The sequence below is a fragment of the Zophobas morio genome, unplaced genomic scaffold, assembly GCF_036711695.1.
Source record: "Zophobas morio isolate AGI-343-1 ecotype UQ-CSIRO unplaced genomic scaffold, CSIRO_AGI_Zmor_V1 ptg000009l, whole genome shotgun sequence".
Lineage (NCBI taxonomy): Eukaryota > Metazoa > Arthropoda > Insecta > Coleoptera > Tenebrionidae > Zophobas > Zophobas morio.
Window position 1 is genome coordinate 6202345 of NW_026972114.1, and position 21515 is coordinate 6223859.

Below are 21515 nucleotides of genomic sequence, written 5' to 3' on the forward strand. Positions count from 1 at the left end.
TATACCCTGTCATTTTAATGTGTTATTGTATTTTATATTGTATACTTTGATCTCTGTAACTGGGTTTTTACCTGTAGAATGATCAATAAAGATTAAAGATCAAAGATTAAAGATTTACTTGTTCTGGTATTTCTATTTTTATTTGCTTCGGTATTTATTCTATTTTTTTCATTACTTTGTATTATTGTTCCCAAATATTTTTAAATTAATTTTCTTTGGAGTTTTATGTAATGCATTTTCTTTTCCCCTGGTACTAGCATAGTTTTGATTCTTTTGAGTTTTATTTTTATATTTCTTTTCAGTACCTCCTTGTATAAGAGTTCTAAATTAGTTTGTAGACATTGTGCTGTTTTTGCTATCATGGTCATGTCATTTGTAAACATTAATTCATTCAGGTAGACTGGTTGCATCTGCTGGTATCCCATTTTTAGTTTTTTATTATTTTCTTGACTTCCTTTATTGCTGCGTCTAATGCTACTGAGTATAGAAGTGGATTCAACACATATCTATTCACTTCCATCTTTGTCTTTATTATTGGTTCTGAATGTTTGTGTTTTCCTTGTACATTTCTTTTATAATTTTTACTGGTCATTTATTTACCTTATTTGTCTTTTTCTAAAGTTTTCCATATGTCTTTTTTTCCTATCCGGTTAAATCGTTTTCCAACTACTATAGATAAGTATAAAAGATACATGTATCTCTTTCTTCTTGTTCATAAATTTTTGGCTGGCTTTCCTGTTCACAAATATTAAGTCATGTGTGCTTCTTCCCGTTTTTAACCCATATTAAGAGTCTTTTTTACTGGTTTCAATCTTTCCTCTTATTTTTCTTTCTATTATTTTGTTAAGTTCGGGGGTACTTGATAATGTCGTACTTTTTGCAATCTCTATTATCCTCTTTTTTATATATCGATAATATTATTCCTAACTGTCATTCTTTTGGTACGTCTATTTCCTGTATTTTCTCATTCATTAGCTTGTCCATCTGTTCTATTCCCGTTTTTTTTATATATTTTATTATTTCCGCATTTATATTAGCTCTCCCAGATGCTTGTTCTAAGTTATCTTTCGTATAGCTTCTGATAAATGATCATATATACTATCTTCCGGCAGTTCTTGGAAATATTGATGTAATTTAATTTCTCTTCATCTGTGAATATTTTTTGTATGTTTTTGATTGTCTCTGTAGTTTTTGGGTCATCTTCTGTCTGAATTTTTAATTGTTTGGCTTTCTTTGTCTTCTTTAATCTTCTGTTATGTATATTTTCCAACATATCTTTTTTTATAACTTTTATTATTTCATTTCTACCATCCACAATTTTCTTGTTTTTATCTTTTTGTTTGTTATTTTTGTAGTTTCATAGGTTTTTCATGCTGCATCCAGCAACCCATTTTTGAATTAATTTCATTTTTCCATTCTTCCAACTCTTTGCATTCTTTTAATTTTGCATTTAGTGTCTTTTAATATTTTCCTAGATATTTTAATTCTAACTGTTTAACTTTTGTTTATTCTATGTTTTCTTTTTTCCATTTTTTCTTTTTTAGTGTTCATGTTCATTTTTATCAAGCAGTGGTCACTTCCCATTGTCCCTTTTCTAGGACTTTTTTTTATTAGAAAATAATCTATTACACTACATTTTCATGTCTAGTAGTTGTTTTTCTCGTTTACTTGTATATAACTTTGTGTTTGGGTTTAGTGTAGTTTATTACTAAATCATGTTCCAAAGAAATTTCAAACATCCTTTCTCCGTTGTTGTTCTCGTTTCTTCTCCTTCTCGTCTTTATGGTTTCTTATTATTCCATTTAAGTGTCACATTATTATTATCATATTTTTCTCTCTCTCATCTATTGCTTTTTCACTTCTCAATAAAATTCATCTTTAATCTCTTTGTTACAACGTCATTTTATTCAATAGCTTTGTCCATCTTTCTTGGTAAAATATCTTCATTGCTACCTTTATTCATTTCCTATTAGGCTACTTGTCTTGTTTTTTGTTGTATGTTTAATTCCTTCCTCATTAATTAAATTTTCTCTTGTATTTACTTTACTTTATTTTCAGTCTTGCACGTTTTCCATTTTGTCTTTATCGGCTCTTTGACTTCGACTTGAACTCCTATTGTGTTGTTTGTGTCTCAATTCTAGTGTCTTGTTCTACCTTTTTCTATGTCCCTAGTTTTCTCTCTCATATTGATTATATCGTTCTGCACGTGTTTGTTCTCTTGTTTTAAATTGAAATCATTCTTTTCATTTCTCAATGTCACGATTACCTCTTCATATTTTTCTGGTCTTGTTGCTATGGTTTTTAGGTCTACATTAACCCCATCATCATTTGTGTTTATCCACTTTATTTTCCACTTCCCCCTTTATTTTTGCTCGGGGTTCTTATTAGCCTGTTAATTCTTTTGAATACATCCTTTCTACTCTCTCTTTTCCTTTTGTTATCATGAGATCAGTATCCATATTCGAAAACTAAAAAAAAGAATGTTAGAAATTGATATTGAGATAAACGGTACAATTAAATGGTTTAAATTTACAGAACAGCCTGTATGCCTAAATTTAAAAGTAGGGTACTTGGTCTCACGTCTAAAATAAGAGAGGATGTGATCTTATACACTGAATTCACTGACTTTTGAAACAATGAATAAACAGATTTTAGCTCTCTACCATTGCCATAATAATCCTAAAGTATAGATAAAATTTTATAGTAATAAATCTACTTCAACCGCCACCACACGGTACACAAACAGATGGAAACGAGAACGTATTAGAAGAAGAAAAAACAAGAAATTTACAAAATAAGCACATACATTTTTTTTTTAATATAAACTTTAAAATGTATTCAACGTCGTGGGTGCACATAACGTGTTCTTCTGACTATAGAATGTTAAACTAAGGGTAACCTGACGTTTAATATGCATTTAAAATAAGATTTACTACATAACTTTCTAAAAACGACGTAATTAAAGTTTTAGTGGAAATAAAATTTTAATTATGATACTAACAATGTAACACAAAGTAGACCACTACCGGGTTTCGAGGGTTTCAAAATTACTAAAAGAACATTTTTTCGATATATAATGTGAAGTCAGTTTCAATAAATAAAAAATAGAATTTGCTATTTATTTTTGTTTTCATTAATATTTCAGTGTTGATACTAGTTTCTGGCTGTAACAAAGTTGAAGCAGTAGACCGTACTTACTCTTTTAAAACAATTTTAAAGCACTTAGTTTCTAATCCACCACAAGCAAAAGAAAATGTTACAAATACGCAAGATTATTACCGCAGACAAAAGTTTTTAGGGGTCTCTCCTAAAACTAAATGAGTTGGATTTTATGAGATAAAACGTACTAGACTGTTTATAGAGGCAGCTGTCCGCAGGCCTACGTAAATTATAGATACGATAAACGTTAAAGATGAAGCGATCTTTGCTAGCAACCCATAAAAAAACAGAAGTGCCCTTGAGGATTAACGTAATTTTAGTTTAACTCTTCCAATAACAACTTAGCAGAAAGTGACCGTAGCTTCATTTAATTAATTGAAGTTAATTCAAAGTTGAACATATTAGCGTAGACTTAGAATAAGAGTAGTAAATGGTAGAAAATAATAAACAGTAAACTAATGAGTTCTGTAACATATTTTACTTCTTTACTTAACTTAACTATTATGAAATTGTTGTACAAATCCATTACCACAATATTTAGCTAGACGGGTAGGGCATCAAAAAAATTGCAAACATCATCGGAACGTCCTTGCTCTACCAGTCGAATACCCATTATAAATCTTTATACATAACGAATATTTACTGATTGAGATTGTTAATATAATGTATATACAAAGAAAGAAACAGAAGTAAAGAAAAAGATCATGATATTTAGTTGGAGCCCGAGTTTTTCAAAGTCGTAAACTAGAGAACCTTTCTTGAATAAATTTTTTTCTATTCTTTTCCAGTCATAAACGACAAATTCAATAAGAAAACTGACAGACACTACGCGGAAACGACGACTATATATCACGCTTGTCCCCATCGTTAAAATCATAATAAAACGGCGTTGGTTTTACAGGAATAATCTCTAGGGTCTTAATATTATGTTCGACGTAAAATACATTTGATTATTCGTTGCTGTTGATGTTTCTGTTGACCATTGAAGTGTCATTACGAGGCGATAAGTAGAGTGGTTCTATCACGTAAGTTTTAGTGATAGGTACCCCATATAAACGTGTATCGTACAATGATTTATTTGTGAAGCTCTTAGTTTGTGTTAAAATGCAAACAATTGTAGAAACTGCAATCCGGTATATTTAAATAATCAACGAGTCAAGGGTGTATTTAATGTTACTGTGATAGCCGTCTGTAAATTTACAAGTCTGTATTAATACGTTTGGAGGAATACCAAGTTTAGTGGATCATCCAAAACCCTGACAATATACAGGACATTGCTTCCGACGATCGTTTGGGTCATTGCAATATAGCACCCGAAGTCTATATAGAAGTAAAATAAGGAAAAAGTTGCTGAAACGAATTTGAGTGACATCTCAAAATCATGTTCTTACTATGAGAAATACAAGCAAAGAATTAATTTTACTAATATGTAGTTAAATTTTCTTGTTTTTGATATAACAAATTTTTCTTCATAATAAATACCATAATTAGATTAATAATTATCCTCTTTCACTTATGAGCTTCATAATGACCATCAGGTTAGTGTGCCTAGTTGGTCACAATTATTAATATTGTTGAGCTACTGATCTTTCTTGTCCCACTACAAACAACTACGACTTCACCACATCATAAGATATTATATATATTATATTTATATTACTCATGAAGAAATCAGTTCGGGAGCATGTTACTAGTAAGGTGTGTTTTTTTTTATTTTTACTGTTGTGTAGCTCGTTAAACCAAACAAACGAACTTATAAGACATAAAAATCCTATTATTAACTCAGCTTATAATTAATGCCATTAACCTCGACCACTAAAAAACAACATTATAATATAACGTTTCAAGCAATGCCAAAAACCCACCAGACAAAGAATAACAATTACGGCATTATTGAAAAAAAAGAAGCTTTTTGTGCTCCAGTTTGGCTGGAAAGAAGCATAACAAACTTTTATAAATACTCCACAATCTTTGTTCGTAATTGCATCCAGTTCACGAAGCATTTCAGCTGTAAAAATGATTAGTATTCCGTCGATGCTCAGAATAAAAATTTCACTTGGAATAATAATCATCCAAGCCAAAATAACCCACTGAATGTCTATTAGCCGGCGGAGTTTATTAATTTTTCGATAAACAGCAAAACCTTTTTTCGACTAAATACAGTAATCAAATCAGCCGACAAATAAATTAAGAATGTGGGATCGAACGGAAACATCAAAGTGGTTTTTTATTACATTTTACGTTATTTTGATTTTACGGTTATTTGTTACATCTTGTGGAGCAGACATCTTTTGTATTCCACCGACAAGCTGAGAATCGAATCAACCTAAAGCTGTGTTTTACTATTGTTTTTTGTCTTGTTCCTTGCTTTATCAAAAAACGGTTCTAAGTGAATAGACTGACTAAACTTCTGTTTGAAATGTTTCTATATCAAATGGCATTAGAACGATCCAACGATTTCAGTCAGAACGTCTTAATCAATTTCTGTCTACGTAGACTGCTCCTAATGTCACACATATCCTTTCAAGATCAAAGCCATTGCAGATTTCGTGTTGATGCCGAATGTCGCAGCCATTATTTTCTGCTTGACCGTAAATTACAGTAGACATGGCACCATGTCATTTAAGATTACTTCTCGGTTGTTTGGATTTACGTATTAGTTCGTGATACACCTACATGTTACAAAAGATACAAACGCAACGTTTATTCTAAGAATTAGAAAATATTGTATGAAGAACTGAGTTAAAGCCAAAATTTTACAATATGAAGCGATATCATCTGGCATATCACAAAAAGGCAAGTATTTAAGTAGTTTCATATTTTCTCTCCAAAATATTGCCGAAAATGTTTGAATTTCGATTAATTTTTTTCATTTTATTAGTGTTTAAGGTGTTGAATTTTCCCACTTAAAAATTAATAATATCCATTTACTATAAAATAATTGATGATACTCAAATAAATATTACTGCCTGCCAGCAACTTACAGACTGAAACGTGTAGAACTATCTCAAATTAATTTGTTTAATAAACAATGTTCTTCTTACTACGTAATATGGTCTCACTTCCGTGACATATTAAAGTTGAAGAGTAGGATCGAAAACGGCCTCTGGCTCTCCAATTTTTAAATACATTGTTATTAACTTGTAATATACAGGGTTTTTATAAATGACTACGTGATTCTAAGGACGTAGTTGGCCAAGGATTTCAAAAATTCTACTTCGCTGAAATTATGCCTTATTATGACAGTTCTCACTTGTCATTAATGTCATTTGTAACCTGTCATTCAAAGTCATCGTTTTATTGTTTTAACGTTATCAAGTGTGAATTACAGTAATTCTCGTTGATCCAATCGTTGCGTACGAAAATTTTGTTTTTGTGTTGGGAAGCGAAGACCGTGAAAATGGTTTATTCTGTTGAGCAAGACACCTTCATTGTTATGTCTTGTTATCGCAATGGGACATTCGTAAACGAAGAGTTTGTGTATTCTGTAACCGCTTGTAAACAAGAATATCTGGCCAAATGCCGTGCTTTAATAACGCAACAAACATTGTTAGGGGCTTATATTAGAGATGTAATCAATAGATGTGTTCGAACTGGCGGTGCCGACAAAGGAAAATTTTCTGGAAGAGCTTGAGCATCTGAGGAGGTTGTCTATAATTTGAGACGACTTGAGCAAAATCGGCAAATATTTTTGATAACATTTCTTCAGCAGTCAGGAGTTTCTGTTGCAACATGAAATTGAACAATGGGTATTGACGAAAGGATTACAAAACATTTTTTAAATCAAAAAAAGAGTGAACGTGCCTTGAGTAAAATGGTGAACATTACTATGATGTTTTACTGCAATAAATTTGTTTCTGTTTATTTTATTGAATTCGTTTTTTTTTTAATAAGATATGAAGCATTTAGGCAACCAGTTATAGAGATGCGTGTGGTCTTTGTTATGCATCATTGAGCATTTAGTAAAGGTCAACACTGAGAGGTAGTACATTTTCATGACCTACTTCGTCCTTTTCGTCCTTTTTCGTCCATTTCGTTCTTTTCCGCCCTTTTCGTCCTTTTCGTTCTTTTCGACCTTCTTCGTCCTTTTCCGTCCTTTTCGTCCTTTCCCTAATTTCCCATCCTTTCCGTCCTTTTTCGTCTTTTTTCGTCCTTTTTTGTCCTTCGTCTTTTTTCGTACTTATAGTCCTTTTTCGTCCTTTTCGATCCTTTTCATCCTTTCTCGTCCATGTCGTCCTTTTCGTTTTTTTCGTCCTTTTTCGTCCTTTGTGCTTTTTCGTCCTTTTCGTCTTCTTCGTATTTTTTGTCCTATTTGGTCTTTTTTTCGTTCTTTTTTGTCTTTTCCCGTCTTTTTTCGTCGTTCTTCGTCCTTAGTCGTCCTTTTTACAAAAGTAAAATAAAAGAAAAACAAATTTATTATAATAAAAAAATTATCGATAATGCCAGTAATAAATCAAGAGCGGCCTGGAAAATCATTAATCAAAAATGCAATAACAATAAAATAAAACACTGTAATGAAAATGACTTTCAATTAACTAGTAATGAATTTAATACGTTTTTTACCTCGATTCCATTAAAACTAGGGAATTCAGCCGAAACAACTGATATAAATCCGATTGAGGTACTACGTTATTACCCAAAAGAAACCTCAAGTTACTTTTCATTTTCTCAGATATCTAGTATATCAGTTCGAGATTTAATTAACAACTTAAAGAATAACAATGTCATGGACACTTATAATATTAATGTAAATATCATAAAATCTGTAACTGATATAATTAATGAGTCCACTTGTAAAATTAATAAATTTATGTATTTCATTGTCTGTATATCCGGACTGCCTGAAAGTAGCCAGAGTGATTCCAGTCTATAAAAACGGTTCCAAAAATGATCTGAACAATTACAGGCCGATATCTATATTACCGACTTTCTCAAAGATTTTTGAAAAGGTGTTCAACTTAATTCGTTTTTTGAAGAAAACAACTATTTTTCTGGGGACCAATTCGGATTTAGAAAGAAAAGAACTACCATTGATGCTATATTAGCTTTCACAAATATAATTTATGATAATTTTGAAAATAAAAAACATAGTGCCGCAATGTTCCTAGACCTATCAAAATCATTTGACTGTGTCTCCCGTGACATCCTTATAGAGAAGCTGGAAAAATATCATTTAGATCAGAACGCTTGCCAACTGTTGCGATCCTTTTTAGAGAATAGACGTCAGTTTGTAAACTGGTTTAAATTAAACTCAAAAACTCTACCCTTACATCATGGAGTGCCACAAGGCTCAGTCTTGGGGCCTCTTCTATTTCTAGTGTATGTAAATGACTTTTCCTCGAATGTATCGTGTCAGTCCATTCAATTTGCAGATGATACCACCCTAGTGAATGCGGTAGATGAGGAAAACGGTTCACAGTCGGTTTATAATGAGTCACATTTGAAGGCAAAAACCTGGTTTCTAGCCAACAAGCTAACTCTGAATGATAGAAAATTAATTAAGATGTGGTTTACCTTAAAAAATAATGATAATTCCAGCAATAGTTTAAACAGCACCAAATTTTTGGGTATTCACATAAAATAGCAGGCTTAGCTGGGCTGAACATGGTGAAGCTGTAGCGAATAAATTATGTAAAGGCATTTTTGCTTTGAGGAACCTTGTAAACGTAATTCCTCTTGAAACAGTCAAGTTAGCTTACTTTTCTTTAATTCAATCGCATTTGTCATATGGAATCTTGGTCTGGGATCACTCTCCTATTTGTCACAGACTATTCCGACTGCAACGTCGAGCAGTTAGAATTACAAGGGGCTTGGGCTATCGAGAAGACTGTAGGTGGGTTTATAATGAATTAAATATCTTAGCTGTGCCGAGTTTATTTATTTATCAGTCTTTACTCTACGTTAAACAAAATATTAACTTATATGAAGTACATGGTGATATCCATTATTATAGTACTAGATATGAGAAAAATATTTGTCAAAAGAAATTGAGATTAACTTGCTCTAGAACCGGTATTGCGTATCATGGTATCAAATTTTATAATATTCTAACGTTGGAATTGAAAGATATGCCACTTATTCGCTTTAAGCCTAGATTGAAAGCATATTTGAAATTCAAGACATACTATAACTATAGTGGACCAAGAGCTATAAGGTTATATGGCCATCATAAAATCATCCCATTGTGTCGAAGTTAAGTTGTTTACAATAGAAAAGGTTTTATGGTCGTAAATAACGTGTCCACTGCAGCTCGACCGGCTGTTGTGGTTTCGTTCAGGGGCGGCTTTCACTAACTATGAAAATCCACCACTCCACTATTTCTTTACTACCTGCAGCCGCTGAGGGTTTCGAAATAACCACTCGCTTTGAAAGCCGGCCCTGTTAAATGTGAGCAAGAAATGTTTAGAAGACGATTTATTGCCAACCGGTAAGCTTAGTGCGAACCACACAAAGGGGGTATTTATTTGCGGTCAATTACTTTTATGATGGTCATATAACCTTATACCTTTTGGACAAGTATACATTGATTTTTTAACTGATGACAGTAGTTCGTCTCTTTCAATTCCATAGTTATTCTTGATTTATATTATGTTTTAATGTATGTGTATTTTATATTATGATGTTTAATGTGAACTATAATGTAGTGTATTTAAGTTTATAATGGTTTTTGTGACTTGTGTAAAACATGTTTTATGTCTTATACACCAATAAAGTTAATAATTCAATAATAATAATTCAATAATTTTTCGTCTTTTTCCGCCCTTTTCGTCCTTTCTCGTCCTTTTAGTTGTTATCGTTCTTCTTCGTCGTTTTTCGTCTTTCGTCATTTTTCATCCTTTTCGTCCTTTTTCGTCCTTCGTCCTCTTTCGTCCTTTTCGTCCATTTTCGTCCATCATCCTTTTTCGTCCTTTGTTGTTCTTTGTCCTTCTTCGTCCTTTTTCGTCCTTTTTCGTCCTTCGGACTTTTTCGACCTTTTCGCCCTTTTTCATACATTTCGTCTTTTTTCGCCCTTTTTCGTTCTTGTTCGTTCTTAGTTGTCCTTTTTCGTCCTTTTCCGTTCTTTTCCGTCCTTTTCGTCCTTTCTCGTCCATTTCGTCCTATTCGTTCTTTTTCGTACATTTTCGTCCTTCGTCCTTTTCCGTCCTTTTTCGTCCTTTTTCGTCCTTTTCCATCCTTTTCGTCTTGTTCGTCCATTTCGTTCTTTTTCATCCTTTTCGTCCTTTTCTATCCTTCTCGTTCTCTTCGTATTTTTCGTCCTTTTCGTCCTTCTTAGTCCTTTTCGTCCTTTTCGTTCTTTTTCGTCCATTTTCGTCCTTTGTCCTTTTTCGTATTTTTTCGTCTTTTTCCTAATTTCTCGTCCTTTCCGTCCTTTTTCGTCTTTTTCGTGCTCTTCGTCCTTTTTCGCCCTTTTCGTCCTTTTCCGCCCTCTTCATCTTTTTTCGTTCTTTTTCGTCCTTTTCGTCTTTTTCGTCCTTCGTCCTCTTTCGTCCTTTTCGTCCTTTTTCGTCCATCATCCTTTTTCGTCTTTTGTTGTCCTTCGTCCTTCTTAGTCCTTTTTCGTCCTTTTTCGTCCTTCGGACTTTTTCGACCTTTTCGCCCTTTTTCATTCTTGTTCGTTCTTAGTTGTCCTTTTTCGTCCTTTTCCGTTCTTTTCCGTCCTTTTCGTTCTTTCTCGTCCATATCGTCCTATTCGTTCTTTTTCGTACATTTTCGTCCTTCGTCCTTTTTCGTCCTTTTTCGTCCTTTTTCGTCCTTCGTCCTTCCTCATCCTCTTCGTCCTTTTCCATCCTTTTCGTTCTCTTCGTATATTTCGTACTTTTTCGTCCTTTTCCATCCTTTTCGTCCTGTTCGTCCATTTCGTTCTTTTTCATCCTTTTTCGTCCTTCGTTGTTTTTCGCCCTTTTTCGTGCTCTTCATGCTTTCTCGTCCATTTTGTCCTTTTTCGTCTTTTTTTATCTTTTTTCGTCCTTGTTCGTCCTTTTCCGTTCTTTTCGTCCTTTCCGTCTTTTTCGTCCTTCTTAGTCCTTTTCGTCCTTTTCGTTCTTTTTCGTCCATTTTCGTCCTTCGTCCTTTTTCGTATTTTTTTGTCTTTTTCCTAATTTCTCGTCCTTTCCGTCCCTTTTCGTGCTCTTCGTCCTTTTTCGCCCTTTCCGTCCTTTTTCGCCCTCTTCATCTTTTTTCGTCCTTTTTCGTCCTTTTTCGTCCTTCGTCTTTTTTCGTCTTTTCGTCCGTTTTCGTCCTTTATCGTCCTTTTCCATCCTATTTCGCCCTCTTCGTCCTTTTTCGTCCTGTTCGTCCATTTTCGTCCCATTCGTCCTTTTTTGTCCTTTTTCGTCCTTTTTCGTCCTTTCCATCCTTTTTCGTATGTTTCGTACCGTCTCGTCTTTTTCGGGTTTTTCGTCCTTTTTCCTCATTTTTCGTCCATCGTCCATTTTTGTCCTTTTTTGTCCTTCGTCCTTCTTCGTCCTTTTTCGCCCTTTTTCGTCCTTCGTACTTTTTCGACCTTTTCGTCCGTTTTCATCCATTTAGTCCTTTTTCGTCCTGTTTCGTCCTTTTTGGTCCTTTTTCGTCCTTGTTCGTTCTTAGTTGTCCTTTTCCGACCTTTTCGTCCTTTCTCGTCCTTTTCGTCCTTTTCGTTCTTGTTCGAACTTTTTCGTCCTTCGTCCTTTTTCGTCCTTTTTCGTCTTTTTGGTCCTTTTTCGTCCTTTTTCGTCCTTCTTCGTCTTTCGTCCTTTTTCGTATGTTTCGTCCCATCTCGTCTTTTTCCTAATTTCTCGTTGGTAAGATCTTATTATTTATTATTTTATTGTACTAATGGAAAGTTCTATTCCGTAAATAAACTACTTACTTACTTACTTACTTTCCGTCCTTTTTCGTCTTTTTCGTGCTGTTCGTCCTTTTTCGTACTTTTCGTCCTTTTTCGCCCTCTTCATCTTTTTTCGTCCTTTTTCGTCCCTTTCCGTCCTTCTTCGTTCTTAGTTGTCCTTTTTCGTCCTTTTCCATCCTTTTCGTCCTTTCTAGTCCTTTTCGTCCTTTTCGCTCTTTTTCGTCCGTTTTCGTCCTTCGTCCTTTTTCGTCCTCTTTCGTCCTTGTTCGTCCTTTTTCGTCCTTTATCGTCCTTTTCCATCCTGTTTCCTCCTTTTCGTCCTTTTTCGTCCTCTTTCGTCTTTCGTCCTTTTTCGTCCTTCGTCCTTTTTCGGTCTTGTTCTTCCTTTTTCGTCCTTTCTCGTCTTTTTCGCCCTTGTCGTCCTTTTTCGTTCTTTTCCTATTTTCTCGTCCTTTCCATCCTTTTTCGTCCTTTGTCATCCTTCTTGAACCTTTTCGTCCCTTTCGTCCTTTTTGGACCTTTTCGTCCTTTCTGGACCGTTTCGTCCTATTCGTCTTTTTTAGTTCTTTTTCGTCCTTCGAGATCAATAAGTCAGTCAGTGTATTGTTTTTTACTTCCCGAGTTTAAGCGACAGTCACTTTTATGTTTTCTCTACGTTTCATGATCCCTACAGTACGAAACATGCAGTATCGCGTTTCCGTCTGTCTGTCTGTCTGTATTATCCAGTATTATTAAACACGTAATCTTCGAAACTGCTGGAACGATTGTTTTCTAATTTTGTATGTATGTTAGGAATATCATGTAGATGGTTAAAGGGTAACCAAAATTTGGCTAATCATCCCCACCAACAATTTGATGACGTCATTTTAATGAAAGGTATTCTAAAATGATTTGAATGTTACACAAAATATGCAAAATCATATAGTTGCAGTGTAGGAATCCAGTTTAATTTTTTTTGTAAACGTTCAAATTGTCGCAAAAACATTTGCAAGTTATAATAACGTTTTATTCCCGACACGGTTCGTACGTCTCCGTAGCGCAGTGAGTGTATTCGAGATAATGGCGAACGGCGGTAATGTGATTATGGTTCAATACCTAACTTGGCCCTTTCCTTTTTTTTTCTTGCATTGGTATAACGATGTGACTACTTTTCTTTTATGCTGTCACTAGAATTATCCATGTTGATGACGTCATCACACATTTTTTATTGGTCAAATTAAGAACGGGTCACCACATGTTCTCGAAAATGTGAAGAATAAAAAATAATAATTATAATATTCAGAACATTTTGTTCGACTGTGGATTAATCAATAATTTTAGTCCTGTTTTGAGAAGACAAACCCATTTAAATCGAACTAACTTCTACGTGACATTCTTTCGATGTATAAACATAAATAAACACTTGAGCTATAGATTGCTATTACCTACTGCTGAAGGACAAGGGGTGTTATTTATGACTCTGGTTTTTACTTTATAGCTATGATCACAAAACGAAAATTGTAGAATCAAATTTTATAATTTTTTTAAAGAGCTGGATTTGTCCGATTATACTTATAGCCTTCGAACAATTTTTTACTGATCAAATTAAGAACCTCATTTTTTATACTTAAAAATATACTTCAAAATTTATTCAATAAAATAGACGAAAACTTCATATTTATTGATGACAATCTAGTAAATAGTTTGAAAAATTGACGCTGATGTCATTTATTCACATACATTTCAGATCTTTTAAAATGATACAAATTTGCTCAAAGAACTATATGTTTATCTTTAAAAATAAAAAAATTACGGCGGTTGTATCAAATAAAAGAAACACGTGGCATATACACAAAACAAGTCTTTTGTGTTTCTTTTTCTGGCACATCTTATGTTTAGATAATTATTTGTCTTTTAATAGAGATTAACAGTCCTATTAATAAATTAAATAGTGTGTAATCCTTAGTATACCTCGTAATATTTTGTTTACACTATACCTGAATTGGTGACGGCGAATATTGATTCGACAAAACGAAATCTGAACCTTTAAGTATAATTGACAATATGATTTACAGTCTTTGATAACACAGAACTTTGTAAGATACGAAATTCAAGCTTTGTACCTCAACTTGGGGAGGGAGTATGTTAATATTTGAGACATCTGCCTTAATTCGTGTAATTTCTTATCAAATAAACCAATGTTTATACAGTTTTGGCGAATACATTAGAGTGGAATGAAAATTTGTTTGAGTTGGCCACGTCACCGGGGAACAACACAGAACTAACATTTACTTAATTGTTGTTATTTGTTTATATATTGCCTAATACATCACTGTCTTCTACGATTTTATGTACGATCGTAAACAAAAGCCTAAAACAAAGGTTCCTTGCTTTTTAAGTAAGCATCTTAACACGGCCTTTTGCACTTGTTAACTACTACTAACGTTTGTTCATTTCTCTGAAGCGCTGCTTAAATTTTCGTTATATGTCATTTATACAACAGTAAAACCCTCACTATTTTAATCCAAAGCTAACTACAAACTCGGCTCTACCTGTTTCAGTTTGCGTCATAACTTGTTCTTTGTAAACATTTTCAACAACAGCTACCGACGGCGGCACAAAGTTACTGATTTACTGTTACTAATTATCTCGTACAAAAATGTCGACAAGTTTGGTGCATAGTTGTTTCAGTTTTGCATTATTTAAACCCTTCTTTGTATTAATACTTAATTTTCAGTTGTGTTGAAGCGTTGAAGCAAGTTTGTCACAGTTTACCACAATTGTTAACATTAAATAATTTTCTGTTCTACTAACCACAAACAGTTTCGAGTGAGTGTGAGATATCTGACAGATGAACATGTTTAGGATTAACATAATGTCATTTTGAAATCAGTGGTGCCAACCACACGGTACATGTCTTAATAACTGTGGAATTCATTGTGGACACAAGATCAGGTATAGTATTTCCACCGATAGATTAGCTGACAGAAAAGTCACCAAATAGACCGCTATAAAAAGTAGTGCCAAAGGCGCTTTATTTGAAATATGTTTGAAATATAAGGAAATTTGAAAATAATGTTGAACTACGTAAAATTACTTTTAATAATAACACAATTTATTTCCAACAGACAATATTATCTATACTGGAACATACACTTCGAATAACAGTATGTACTTTATATTGAAGTAACAACCTCTGTAGGGCATCTTAAATTAAAATTTTCCTTCTTGAAAGATGAATACGCATTGGCAATCATTTTCTGTGCCACGATGTTGTCAACAACAGTCATACTGCACCGGGTTGAAGAGGGCTACAAAATATAATGGTATATAATGATTGCACAGAATAAATCAACAACTCACTCTTGCGTAATTATGAATTTTATTCGTAATGTCCCCCATGGGGTCCATATGAAACGTTTTTTGACACAAACAACTTAACCTAAAATGTCCAAACTTCAGCCACTATACAAAAAACAGCACAAAGGTCTATAATATCATACCTAACAAATCAAAACAAGTAAAAAAACACAAACGCTAAACGCAAAAAACACACTTTTTAACTTTTTGAACCAAAATTTTAAATTAACGTCAATTAGCTGATCGACCAAAACACAGGTTAAACGAAACCGGCCGACTGGCGCAGGCATAGAGGCGTAGGAAATTCGTTGCGCGGGAAAAGGAACGTTGGTTGCCAACTTAAACTACAACTCTTTAACTGCTTTAAGCGTATAATGTTAGTATATTTTGGATTCTCCGGTTGGCGATTGTGAATTCAAAATTTTCCAATCTATCGCTGGAAATAGTATATAGATGTACAAAAATTATACTCATACCTCAAAGTTAGAAAAAAAAAAATGAATTGCTGAAATTATTGCGTCGTATCCACCCACTTACGACAGGATTATAATATAACAAAATTCACATACGCATCTACTTTCAAAGCAAATTTAATTAAAAGCAGTTTGTAACAAAACAAATGTTAAAAAGCTTAACTGCTTTCTAAGCGCAACGGTCGAAATTCCCCAGGAAACAGAAAGTTTTGCAAGCAGCATACCAACGCACAAATCACTTCACGAACGAAATCCCAAGGGTCGAGCTGTGTAATCAACACTATCAAGAAAACAAAAAACTACTGCTCTGTCGGAATCACTTAAAAACACATAAATATCTGCTAAATATTCGAATAGGTGTTTGGAGGAAAACGCAAATCCCCTAATTAAATACCAAAACTGCATTTAAAGTGCTTTGGTTCTGAAGAGTGGTTGTAAAAGTGGAAAATCGTGCCCGTAATTAGTAACAACATATCGCTGGATTTTTGTGTTTTGCAGATTCGGAGGAAGAAGGGTTTTAAGAGCTCCATTAAGCCGGACGAAACGTAATTAGATCCGCTAATTGCTTGTAAAAAACCGTTAAGTTAATGTCGGTTTTTAAAGTTGAGTTTTTTTGTCTGCTGTACATGATGGGAGCTTTCAGTGTAGATAGAAGAGTTTTTATGAAATTACATTAGTTCTTTCATCAGTTTAATTTAGGCACAAGAATGACGTATGTTTAGAAAATAAAAAAAATATATACATTTTACTTTGCTTTCAAACGGACTAAAACTGATTAAGTAAGATAGCGAACGTAAATTCTAAACATAAATATATTTCAAACAGTGTTTTTATGGTAGTCTTATTATTTTTCGTTCCATTGAACTACCCTACCCGAAAACCAAAATAGCTGTATTAATATGTAATTTATAGTGTATACTGTACATTGTAGAATAGAATAGAATAGAATATTTATTAACGGGATACCCCTATTACAATATTAATTAAATTATTAATAATACAAGAAACAAACTTATAAAACTAAATATGTATACTAAATATTAAATAGTAAATAAATACGTGCAAAATAAAATTAAAAATTATTAATTAAGAATTTACAAAATAGCTTAGATTCCTGATCAAATTTTTAAACGCAGTTTGCGAGTCAATCTGCTATCAGCAGGCAACACAATGAAATATAGTTTTTCTAGTAAGCAGGCATTGTCTATCTCACCATTAATAAGTCCTCGAAGAAATGAAATATCGGAAATTATGCGATGAGTTTCGAGTGAATTGATATGAAAATTACACATTACCCAAGTGTAATTACCCTGTATATGAGTTCGACCAAGTTTAAATTCTAATAAGCGAAGGAATTTTTTCTGTACTCTTTCCAATAAATCACAATCTGTTTTATAATTAGGATACCATATGGAAGAACAATAAACTAGGTGAGATCGAAGAAGAGAAAAGTATAATATTTTAAGGGTCGAAATCGAAAAATGTTGACAATGCCTCCAAATGAGCCCAAGAATCCGTATTGATTTATTAAAAATAAAATAATAATGATTCTTAAATGTTAATCTAGAATCGAAAACCACACCTAAATCTTTGACTTCCTCAACACGAGACAAGATAGAATTACCCAAATAATAGTCTAAGTTCACCCTCAGTTTGATATTAAGAAATGATATAATAAGACACTTGTTAACATTCAAAGGCAATAAGTTGTTTTCTGTCCAATCGTATAATATATTAAGATCTGATTGTAATTCAAGTGCATCTTTCACGGAACTAACAGTTTTAAATACTTTCAAATCGTCCGCATACAACAGAAAATTGGAGTAACGAAAGCCACGCATTAAATCGTTAATGAACAGTAAAAACAAAATTGGTCCACAGTGCGACCCTTGAGGTACGCCTGATGGAACCAAATAAGGAGACGACATGTAACTACCAATCCTAACTTGCTGTGATCTTTCCGACAGGAATGATGTTAACCATTTAACGGTATTATTGTTAAACCCTAAGTGACGCAATTTACAGAATAATAACCTATGATTTACCTTATCAAAGGCTTTTGAAAAATCAGTATACACGGAATACACTTGTAGTTTTTTATCAAAAGCTTCATTTAAATAACAATAATATTCCATTAAATTAGTACTAGTAGATCTTTGTTTGCGGAAACCGTGTTGTTTGATGGAGATGATAGAAGAAGAAATCCATTCCAATTGTTTGGCTACAATGGAATCAAATATTTTAGGAATGGTAGACTGATTGCAAACACCTCTGTAATTGTCGATCTTATTACGATCCCCAGATTTAAAAATAGGTGTAACGTAACTATTTTTTCAGGCCTTAGGAAATTTACCCTGAGACAAAGACACTTTGAAAAGTTCACACAAGGGCATTGTAATTGTGTAAATGCAGTTCTTCAGCAGAACGTTTGGAATGCCATCAGCTCCAGGATGGAAAGAATGTTTAAGACGAGCGATATTTTCAAAAACTTCTGATAACTCAACTTTCAGTCCAGAATCAGGTACTTCATTTATACCATCAAATTCTTGATCAAAATCATTGTTGGCGTCTTCTACGTAAACCGAGGAAAAAAAACTCCGCAAACAAATTGGAAATTTCAGTGCCAGTTTTGGCAAACTTCTGGAAATATTGCATTTCACAAGGAATACCACTACTTTTTTTCCTATCATTAATGAATTTCCAGAAGAACTGTGGATTATTCGTAATGCTGTTGCTGACTTTAGAAAGGTAGGAATTATATAGATTTTCGTTAAGTTCTTTACAGTGGGTCCTTAAGATTTTAAAATATTCATAGCCATCATATCTGCCAGATTTCTTAAAGACTGAATGGGCAATTTTCTTAAGGCGACACAAATCTTTTAACTCTTTATTAAACCATCGGGGATAAGTTGATGAAAAATATTGTGCCCTTTTCTTAGGAATATATGTGTCCATTCCAAAAAAAAAAACATTATAAAAAGCAGTACCCATATCATCTAATTCAAGACCAGAAAAAAGATTGACCCAATTAATAGAGGCTAAAAAGTAATTTAACTGTTGAAAATCACCGTTAGCAAAATCAAATACATTGGCTTGTGAAGATAATTTTTTTGAAGACGGAATATAAAAAATAGACCACGAATAAGGAATATGATGATAGCTTTCAGCAAAAATAGGATCGACTGCGGATGAAACTTGCAAATCACGAATGTTCGTAAAAACGAGATCTAAAAACACGTTTCAATTATTTGGAATATTGTTTACTTGATTTATGTTATTCATCACATCAAAATAATCCCTCGAAGAACCCATTAATTCACTATTGGTACAACTGTCATTACTCCAGATAAGTTGTGGAAGATTGAAATCACCGGCTATAACATATGCAAAATCAGGAAATTGATTAAATATAGATTCTAAATCGGCCACGTGGTTCCGATAAATGTTAATATCAGATGTAGGGGGAATGTAAACTCCTCCAACAATTAAATTTAAATTGTTAACCTGTATCTTAATCTTTAGTGTGGGTATTTTGAGCAGAAAAATTCTAAATTTGAACAGTGTGCAAAATTTCAGGATTTACTTAGACAATTTGGAGATCAAACCGTCTGCTGTCCGATCGTGGTGATCAAACAAATTTTGGTTAGTGTTTTACCGTCTATACAATATTCTCAAAACACACCTAAAATTTGACAATAATTAATCTATTAGTTTCATAGAAGAAATGAATGAGCTACTGTTTCACTTTAGCAACCATCAAACTTCTAGCAAACTTGAAATTAGCCACTCTCCAAATGGATGTTATTATAATATATTATGCAAACTTGTGCTTGAGAAGTAATAATTACGTTATAATATACATTAATTAGTTCATGCACGGACGCTCATGTTCTGACACCTCTTTACAATTATCAGCCTATTAAATCTAGTTGTCGTAGTGCTCACCACACAGCAGACCTTGATGAATTTGTACATCCTAATTAGTTTTGATTAAACTTTATGCCCGAAAATAATGAGCTTAAAACGAGCTTTATAGCGGTATCTCTGGCCTGAGTGCTTTTATTCTCCTGTATTCCAACCGTGTCCACCGTAATCTTGACACTATATTGGCTTACTTTGGTAAATTTTGTGAACACAATGTATTCTGATGGTATGGGTGACCAAACTTTAACCGAAAGTTGTAAATAACTGGCAAATAACGAAAAATAATGACACACGAGAATTCTTCTGTAAAATATACCGGGTGTCCCACGTAACATTTTCGGGTGTAATAACTCAGGTATTTTTGAAGGGATTTTTATGAGATTTAAAACAGGTATAATATAGTACGTAAAGTTTAGACTGATAACAAAAAAACTATTTTATCGTACAAAAAACGAATTTTAACACAGCTTCGTGTTACTTATATAACTTATAAGTAGATGGATTCAATCTTTCCGGACGCAAACAGACTGTGCTAGCCAGGGCACAGCCTTAGGGCCATTTCTTTTAATAGTCTTCATAAATGACACAGAAAAACACTGCAAGTATACATCAAAAATCGGTCTAGGACAATTCGACGCGGCCGACTTGGCGCGAGACATTTTGGCGCAAAGCCAACTTGGCGCAGGTACACTTTGGCGCAAGCCATCTTGACGCGGGCCATCTTGGCGCAAATGAACTCGCACCAAGAAAAATAGATATAAATATACAAAAATTGCACCCGTTGTTAGCATGACCTAATTTTTATAGTCTCCAACGCGTGGAGGGGTAATGTCGACTTTTTAATGTACACACGGGCGCTTCGCGCCCTGCACCCCATTATAAATGTTAGCGCCGCTTATGCTGGACGTCGCCACTCAAGGCTGAGCTTGTGCTGAGCATCGTGCGATTGGGAATATGAGAAGCGGTGCGAGGTCAAGAGGCATGCAAGGAAACTACCACGGACTGGTGGAGGCGTCATTCAGTAGCTGAGCTTGTACGGGATACGTAGTAAAAGAATAAAGAATTTGTTTTGGACGCTGTGTTTTTCTAAATTTGGGGAAAAACAAGCTAACATCAGAAGTGGGATAAAAGACCTGACAACAGATTATAAGTTAGTGCTTTGTGATAGTTTGTGGTTGTTCTGAACGCGAAAGTACGACCATGCCGAAAAAACAAGAACGAACACCTGAGGTTGATGACGAACCTAGGCGTGCTAAGGAGAAACGTCATCGACGAAGTCGTCGTCGTAGTCGCACTCGAAGTCGAAGTGGCGACCAGGGAACCGGACCTGGAGAACAAGGCCCGTCCCATCGTCATGGTCCCAAAGGAAAAGGTCGGTCAAAGTCAGCGACAGAGCGACGCAGTCGGCGCCGGGAACGCAGGAGCCGCTTCGGAATTAGCGAAACTGTGTCCCGTTTGGGCGAGGCAATTGTTGAGGGTATGAGCAAACTTGGTGAAAATCTGGGGGTAAGAGAAGGTACTCAGACGGTAAGTGTTACTCCTGGAGTGAATGCTGTCATTGGAGAATTTAACCCCCTTTGTCATAATATCGAAGAGTGGCTAGACTCTGTCGATGAATTTGCGCACATTTATCGGTGGGATGACAAAACGATCTGTCATTTGGCCCTCAATAAATTGGTAGGACCTGCTGAGGTCTGGTATCGGGCATTACCTACACGACTTTTTACGTGGAATGAGTGGAAAGTTATGTTGCGACAAAATTTTCGCCCTAAGCGGAATTTGTATAAATTAAT

The 21515-nt window shown here is 34.1% G+C and overlaps 4 protein-coding genes across 4 annotated transcripts in view; all 4 read right to left on the minus strand.

Annotated features, from left to right (window-relative positions):
* Positions 1-21515, minus strand: part of LOC135125784 (metabotropic glutamate receptor 2-like) — a 1169526-nt gene that overhangs the window by 719140 nt on the left and 428871 nt on the right. The window lies entirely within an intron of this gene.
* On the minus strand, positions 9943-10353 carry LOC135125693 (uncharacterized). Its single transcript, XM_064051346.1, has one exon. The coding sequence runs from the start codon at positions 10351-10353 to the stop codon at positions 9943-9945; it is 411 nt and encodes a 136-aa protein (XP_063907416.1).
* On the minus strand, positions 12016-12465 carry LOC135125694 (uncharacterized). The gene has a single exon (XM_064051347.1). The coding sequence runs from the start codon at positions 12463-12465 to the stop codon at positions 12016-12018; it is 450 nt and encodes a 149-aa protein (XP_063907417.1).
* On the minus strand, positions 15957-19773 carry LOC135125695 (uncharacterized). Its single transcript, XM_064051348.1, has 6 exons — positions 19677-19773; positions 18786-19025; positions 18423-18641; positions 18152-18370; positions 17376-18019; positions 15957-16064 (listed from the first exon to the last, which is right to left on the minus strand). Exons 1-6 carry the CDS (start codon positions 19771-19773, stop codon positions 15957-15959), a joined length of 1527 nt encoding a protein of 508 aa, XP_063907418.1.